At 36.5% G+C, this 8,584-nt stretch overlaps 1 protein-coding gene across 2 annotated transcripts in view; it reads right to left on the bottom strand.

Moving 5' to 3' along the window:
* Positions 1-1,030: 1,030 nt before the first annotated feature.
* LOC122789364 (rho GTPase-activating protein 22-like) overlaps positions 1,031-8,584 on the bottom strand; it is a 1,062,881-nt gene continuing 1,055,327 nt past the window's right edge. For both annotated transcript variants that reach the window (XM_044056754.1, XM_044056753.1), the window contains exon 7: positions 1,031-8,435. In XM_044056754.1, the coding sequence (XP_043912689.1) occupies positions 8,210-8,435 (226 nt within the window). In that variant the 3' untranslated portion in view covers positions 1,031-8,209. The remainder of the gene's footprint in view (positions 8,436-8,584) is intronic.

Below are 8,584 nucleotides of genomic sequence, written 5' to 3'. Positions count from 1 at the left end.
TTGGCTAATACTCAAAATGTGAGGATTATTTCGACTGAAACTGGAAACAGGTTGTGAACCTGCAAAGTGAAAATGGTTTTGTTTACTTAATGTCAAAGTGTCAGTGCTGCATTAAACAATCTTGTGTAATTTTCAACCACCACACTGACATTTTGTCTCTTTCTCAACATTTGGTGAGGCCTTGACAACTCTTGTACATTTGAGGATCAAAAAGTAGGACAGTAACTTCCCACATGAAATGGCCAGCACTCTTTCTCTGTTTGTAACAAAGTGAGACTTTTGAAAGTTATTTTATTAATTTATTGCAGCATATCTACTAACATTTTTGCAGTGGGGTAGTAGTTTTCAAATGTGGTCTTAACTGTTTCAAAGTTTAGTCTATTGTTCATAATTTTTTCAATATGATAGCTGCTATTTATGGTCCCTGTTCAGTAGTTGTTTTAACATTCAAATGTATAATTACATCACTGCTAAATATAGCCAGTTTATTTTATTTTCAAGACATCTGTGTTTACTTACAATGGGCTGCTTCATTTTACCAAGACTGCATTGAGAGTTTGCCATAAAGTAGTTGAAATAATTCATATTTCCATATTTCATATTTTCATATTTGAGTTCCATCATTTCAGTCTTTTTACCAAGATCTGTTTTCCTCTCTGAGCATGTTTTGATTTAACTACTGTATGCTTGCAATCTTCTGCCATGTGTGTACAAGTTTGTGTTCATCTTCAGTGCATTTATCAATGTAGCATAATACATATTCAGCTGTCCATATTTAACTTATATTTGTGTTTGATTATTTTTTTCTGGAATGAGACTGACATTAGTCCATATTGATGACTGGTCTTCCCTTGTTAACTCAATAAAATAAAAATCAAACTATTTACTTAATAAAAGATTACAAAGTACTGTACTCTATTCACTTTTCAAATTTATAGAGGTATGTACATTATCAAAAATGAAAACTGGAATGATCAGCATTAATTAACGCAAATATGAAATACTCGTGTATACAAATAAATCAGACAAGTCTTTCAACATTCACTTTATTTCAGTCAGACTCTTGAGTTTTCAAGCACAGGTTACAAAGGCTTTCATCTTTACATATACCACAAGAGGCTATTCTCAAGGTCTTTATTTCTGAGGTGCAAATCAGGGAAACGGACCTTGTTTGTCCAATTCAAACAGTTATACTAAATGAACTAAAACAGTAAATAACACTCAAAATAGTGCAAAAAAGGCTGAAAATGGTCTCAATACACATAAGTAACAAACTTGTGCTGAATTCCAGACAACATGAATGGAAGAGCAGTAACAGACATTTTTTTTCACAGAGGGGGCATGCTTAAAGGAACAACTGTGACTGCATAGAGCCTGCATCATTTACAGCACAGTGAGGATAATATCACAGTCCTCAAGTTATATATGGCATAGCTGCAAGGTTATATGTCGTGTGAGACATAAAAATGCAGGCATTCCAGCCAGTGCCAGGGTTAGTCTCTGAAACTATACAAACACAAATTCAGAAACTAACACATGGCATTAAAAAGCCAGGGTGAGGGAGGGATTGTGTATAATAGCCACATAAAGAGCATTTTCATTTCTCCTGGATGTATGTATATGTGTATCTATGTTTTGTCTGTGTGTGTAGGTGTATGGAAGGGATGTCATGCAGTGTGCTGAGACAAATTGCTACATCTGTAGTAGACTGGATGGAACAGATCGCTGTAGTAAGTTACAAGAGAGCATTGCTGAACATGGCATCATAATATGCTCTGGCTCTCAGATCAAAAACAAGAAAAAGATATAGATACAGAACATAGCCTGAATGGTAGACATTAGACCTCACTACAGCAGGTGCCAGAAAATCATCCTGAGGACCGGGACTGCAGAAGAGCTTCCCAGATGGCTATAATAAGCAGCTTTCTTCAAAAGAGGAGATCATCTGTCTCAGAAATAAGTAAGAGATATTGCAGGAAACAATGAGTCTAGTGATGTGCCATTGTATAGCTGCCCTACAATGGGGGGCTGGTAATGAAAAACAGTCAAATTCAAAACAGAACCTTAAAATGCTAGATTTGTATGGAGAGTCTGTGTTCTTCTGCAAAACATCCGTATGATAGCATGAACATGCTCCTGTATAATGATCAGGAAAAAATGCTATCTGAAGGCATTATACTATTTCAGTTATTATCTTTCTGACCAAGGAATGTTTAACTGCAGAATGAAACTTAGATTGTTCTGATTGCTACTGCCAGCAGAACAGGGGAATTAAGCCCTAAGACTCAGGCAACTTTTAATCAATTGGTAGCTGAGGGATTTTTTGGAGCAGGCATGGGGAAGAGATGAATAATGCAGTCTACATGGCTCACTTGTCTTGGGGGGGGGGCAGCACATGCCCAGAACACAATGTTCAATGCAATGTCCTTGGTGGAGACTGGAGATGACAAGGGAGTACTGGATTTAAGAGGGACAGAGCAGTCTAAAAAGGTTATGTCACTCATGGAAGTGAATGGCATGTCCTCGGTGATGTCCACTGTACACCCCACCCTGAGCAGGTTGCTGGCCATGCACAGTGGGGATAGCATTTAAAACATAAACCTATTATTCCACATGGGTGAAAACCCTGTCCCTGTTCCCTGTTTGCTCAGCCTTCTCTCCTCTCAAGGAATAAATGAACTGTAGGGGTCTCACCAATGAGAAATGAATAGATCAGTAGTGGTGCTGGATTGGAAAGCTAGATGGTGAGTGGAGTGGAAAATGAAGCAACAATTTATTCTGATCAAGCAGCCACAGTAAATATTAGTGTTAAAAACTATCATTTGGTTTTGCTTCTTAGTGCACATGAATATACTAGTGCATCACCATTCCAAGGAGAAACTTCTTGAAAAAAAAGAACATGAACTCAGAAGGCTGTAGAATGCCCAGAACTTAGTAACTTGGATTACTGTTGTGTTAGTTGGGAAAGACAAGTCAGTAGGTATCAGACTAATCAGGTAGCAAATCAGGAGACAAAGTTTTACAGATCTGTCTATATAAGCATCAATAAAGAAGTGCAGTATTTGGACTAACAGGATGTTTACACAGAAGGTATCTATTTACCCTGGGATAAGTTCTATTTAAAAATGAATAAATAATCAGTGTCTGTGATGCAAATGACAAAAGAACATTGAGCTAAAAAATCAAAATTGGAGGATAAAGCTATTCATAAGTTAATTAAAAAGAAACATCACTACAGGACAATTTGTAAGACATGTCTTTCAAGTAAAAATCATGAAAAAATGCGTGAAAGTGATATGTCATCTTAGTATGATGATATATTAAGCCAAGGCAAAATATGAAACAAAGTTACTTCACTACACTGCAGATAATACAAAATAATTTTTTAAACATGTTTGACCCTTACATTTAAGGCTAGTAATATTATTTTCTCAGTCAAGAAAAATATTGCAATACTTTCCTACCTGGAATTCTGTTATTAGACACAAGTACTTCTGTGAAAACCAAGGCTGCTAGTATTTTATGCCCAGTGGTTACTGTAGAAATAGTTTTACTGTCATTGAAAAAAGTAGGCCCTGAATCAGTAGTGGAACCACATGTGTTAATGCGGATTTTCTTGACAAGGTTAGCACCAGTGTCTTTTCTCCTCTCCAATATATCTGTTTTAGAAATCTTTAGAGCCTTTTATTTCCCTGAGCATAGTGGCAAGCAATACATTTTACTGTTACAAAGGATAGTAATGCAGGTACTGAGGATAGATTTAGTCCTAAAAGTCTCACATATATTCTAGGGAAGCATTTTGAAATTAAATTGTTGATCATGATACTTTTATATCTATGCTTTACTCAGTCTCTGTCAACATGAATTTACATCTGGCTGATCCTGTGTAATTTATCTATCAAGTTTTTATAATAACATGTTTGATAGTCTACATGTAAGTTTAACTGTGGATACTATACTTGGATCTCGCTAAAATGTTTTTTTTCCTATATTCAAGGGTCTGGGAAACTTAAATGTTAAATCATATGTATATAACTGGATTATGAACTGGAAGGAGTCTAGACAGAGAAGCATTAGACAATATGATGCATTTTTCAAAAGCATGAAGGTGCAAAGGTGGTTGGGGGGTGTGAGTATAAGATTATTTGAACTGTTTGGGTGCTCAATATCAAACAAATTGCAGTCAATGTCAAATAGTGTTTGGTTATACAATTTGGGAATAATAACTACCCTCATTCCATTACTGCTCAGATTTTTGCATTCAGGAAGTTGTTAAAAAATGGTGTCCTTGTGGATAGGTCACTAATGGCTGAACTGCATATTAATGGAACAAAGTGTCACCTGATGCATGACATTTTTCATACAGTGTCATCTAAGCATGTGAAAATCATGCCATATTTATTTAGACAACTGATTAAATCCCATATAGAGTAGGGGTGCATTATTTTCTCTGTATAGTGTGAAAGAGCTGAAGAAATCAGAAAAAGATCCAGTTGTACTTTACTAAGAGAATAAGTGGAAAGAGAAAGTTAGTTACACAAAGACTTCTACAGATGAATTTGCATACCACGATATATGCTCTTTTCAGATGTAACATGTTATTGATATATATGCATTTTATTAATGAGGTAGTAGCTACATTAAGAGTAACTACGAAATACCACATATAACACAAGAACATCAATTTAATTGTGGAAATAGACACATTTGCCAGAAACAATGAAAAATATATATTTAGAATTTATTTTCACTTGTTGACTGGGTAGAGCTTTGATTTCCATGGAACGTTTTCAGGCTTTGTCAGATTAAGTGACTTGTAACTTACACAGGCAGGCAATGGAGACTGGGGGAATCAAACCCTGGATAACACAATGCAGCTCATTTATAGTGTCTTAATCCTCTGTACCAACTGTCAGACTAGATTTCAGGGTGCTGTTTTATGGAACTGATTGTCATTATCAATGAGACAAGCTTCTAATGTAGGAAATGTTAAGACTTGACTTGACGGCTGGGAGAAATGTATATGACCCTGACATCTCATGGATGCAAACTTGTTGATGACTGTTAAAAGTCATGAAACAGCTTTGGATGAGATGTTAAGCCAAGGTCCCATCTGCTTGAGTTGGTGGGAGCTCAGGTGTATACAAAAGATCTCATCCATACATATCAAAAATAGTAGGGGAAGTTCCCTGATACCCTATCCAAATTTCCCCCTAGTTGTTATGAATACCACCTCATAACTAACCAGACACGAGGCCAGCATCCAAGTGGAATTAACCTGGTCAACAAAGGATAAATAAATAAAATAAAAATAAAATAAGACAATATACTGTAACAGTAAACATGATGCAAGGTATAACACCTGCAACCAGTGGTCTGCCCTGTACCTGGTCTCTGGATTGTTTAAGTCACATCAAAACCTTGTTTTAATTTTCTTATAAGGTTATGTTAATCTCTGTAATAAATTGCATGGTGAGAGGATAAAAATGCATAAGATTTATTTGACAGATATATGATGGAATACATTTCAGGAGGTACTGTTGTCTTATCTGAGTATGTTTAATCTTGAAATATTGAATTATGCATGTAAATCATCACACCTCTGACCAAAATATGGATCCATTTTATATCATGTAAAGCATGCTGTTATTCGTAGTAAGAGTATATAATAAGTCATGGTACTTCAGGTGCATAATGTTTAGGAACAAGGCAGTCCATACTTTTAAAGGAAAACATTTGTCATATGAACAAAAAATAGGTCTTCTTGTTCACACTTAACAGTGACGTGGTGATGATAGGCAGTGCTGTGTTCTCATAACAAATTTGCAAGTTACCAGAAATGAAACCAGAGTTGCTATTTAATGAGTGAAGCACTAATGTCTACATATTATTTTGTTTTCTTATTTAAATTTTTTTTCAGAAATTTATGCAGCATATATCTACTACTAGAAAAGTTTCACACCAGCTTCTTGGGCATTAATCTTTTTGACATTTAGAAGTATGATTTCTCATTGTATCTACAAATATTTCATTACTCTTCTGTCACTTTTACAACTGTGCTGCACACATGTTTACACATTTGTCCTTAGAATTCCAACTGTGGTGGTGGTGCATTTCAAGATAAATATTATATATGTTTATCTAAAGCAGGGGACAGCAGTTCCAGAGGAAGGAAAACAGTTGGCACATATATCCTTTCACAGCTTTCATAGTCTTCAGCTGTATTTTTTTCCCAGATACCCACCCTGACCACTAAGCCTCCAAGCAGACTTTATCCTGCTTAATTTGTTCCCCCAAGATGAGAGTCATATCACCCACTCATTCCCTTTGAGGCTAGAACCATATTCTGATGGTGGTGCTATTGCATGTTGCAGAGATCAAGATGTTTCTCTACTAAGTCATATTATCTCATGCTCTTATTGTTTGCATCTAAGAACAAATGCATATCCCCACACATGTTGTCTCCCATTATTGTATTAAGTATTGCTAACAATCCCTTCACTTGGGTCAACAGCAACACCTTTCCCCAGATATGGGTGAGCTGGCAATTGCCATTCTGTTCCCACCTCCCCAAAGTCAGATCCCTATGCTCACAAGTTGAACTTGGGTCATCTAGAAAAATGTAACAACTTAAGTTGTATAAGCTATGGAAATTACTATTCTACTACTGTAATGATAAATAGCCTAAAAATGATGCAAAGTACTGAACACAGAGGTCAGGGATTTAAATATACCTAATTGTTGAAGCAATGCCTGATGTTTGAAAGAAAAATAAAAAAAAATGAACTAAAAGCTGTTCAAAAATTATGTCAATTATTAAACAAAAAAAAAATGGAAAAAAATCATGTTAATTATTTTTATGTATCCTTTTGTCCCTCACTACTGTTAATCATCAGTCCACCCATATTCAGTCAGCACATTCATTCACCCACCCCCAGGACAAGACCAGGTTACAGGTTGTTCATCCAAGCAGCCAACAGAAGTGGTTTTGTGTGCTCTGACTCCCCAGCCATCCCCCCAGCCCTGATACATAGGTGCTAATATTGACCATTGGATATGCACAGTTCTACACATGACATTCATACTGGTTAACAGGTGGAAATGTAGCCTGGACCTTCTGCCTCTTCTGTTGTGATGTCCAGTGACCAGCATGTATCAGTGGTATAGCAGACACTGGAATTTTTGTCCTGTTTAGTAAGAAGACCCAAACTGATGAAAATACTTTCTGTGATCTGTTCACCAACATTAGCAGTGGTGAAAGCAGATGGGGGGGTGTCAGATGTAAGCACAGAGATGGAGGTGGATCATGTAGCACCCAGTGCCAATTTACAATGTGCTCCCCACTCCCTCTGCTCTTCAGATAAAGAACAAAGAGAAAAAGAAACTCTCTTCTAGTCCTTTGCTGCCTGCAAGAACCTACTTCCCACCTCTGCTTCCTCAGCTATTTAAATGAACGAGAAAAAAAAAAAGATCTGCTGTATTTGTCTGGTGTTACAAGACAGATCCATGCCCCCACCAATCCTCCCCCTCAGCTCTTCACTGAAGAGTTAAAACAAATGCTAGTACAGAAATAATCATGCTGGAACCATGCTTCCCGATCATGCCTCCTAACACATTATGCCTGAGGTGGCATCCCCCTTCACCCCACCCTACCCTTTGCTTCTCTACAGGAAGGCATCTTGCCTCCTTTTTAGAGGACATAGTTATTTTTTCATATTATAAAGTAGAATGAATGAAATTCTTAAGGCATGCTTTACAATGTTACAGCATATGTTTGTAAATGGATGGCAGCTGATCAGTGATGTGTAACCTACCATATATGCTTCACGATCTCATAGTACTATATGACTTAAGTTTTTTGCAAAGTTTACTTTCAGACAAAAGGATCTCAGTAAGAACTGGGCTTAACAGTGCATTATCCACCCTTGGCATGTCTGGCTTAAACCACATGAACTGAGTTACATTTATTTGTTCAAAATGTGCCCCTTTTAAGCCTGAACAGGAAAAGTTTTAGCAATTATTCTAATTTTAGCTCTGTGAATAGAAATATTATCATACCTTAGTCAAAGTACTGCAAAGAGCATGGAATTACTTCAAAATACTCATGATACATGAGCATATTGTATCAACAATGCATAGACGGGTTGAGCAAGATCGTTTTTTTCTTTTTTTAGTTTGATATTTTTGATATTGACAGTGAAAATGTTTGCTATTTGAGTTTTGAGCCTTTGGTTCCGACAGTTAAATCACCGAGAGTGGCAAAGAACTCCTCCATTTCTGCCTGTAGGAGCTTATTTCTTTTTTCTGCATCTTCTCTGGCCCGCTCTGAATTTCGTAACTTTATTTCAAGCATTGCTTGTTTCCTCTTCTCTTGGTCCACTTCTTCCTCCAACCTGTGTATGTGTAATCTTAGCTCTGCATTGGACTCTTCAAGCCTAGCAAACAGAGAACATTTTTATTAATGTTTTCTAATATATTATCCTGTTGAACAAATATTCAAAACTGCAATAACTTTGCCATACATAACAAAATCAATTTAAGCCATCAAATAAAGAACAGGTCTCAGTACATGTAATGTTTAGAT

The sequence above is a fragment of the Protopterus annectens genome, chromosome 14.part0 (assembly GCF_019279795.1).
Source record: "Protopterus annectens isolate FY-2018-M chromosome 14.part0, PAN1.0, whole genome shotgun sequence".
Classification (NCBI taxonomy): Eukaryota; Metazoa; Chordata; order Ceratodontiformes; family Protopteridae; genus Protopterus; species Protopterus annectens.
The sequence above is the reverse complement of the archived record's forward strand: the minus strand, read 5'-3'. Positions and strand labels throughout refer to the sequence as shown.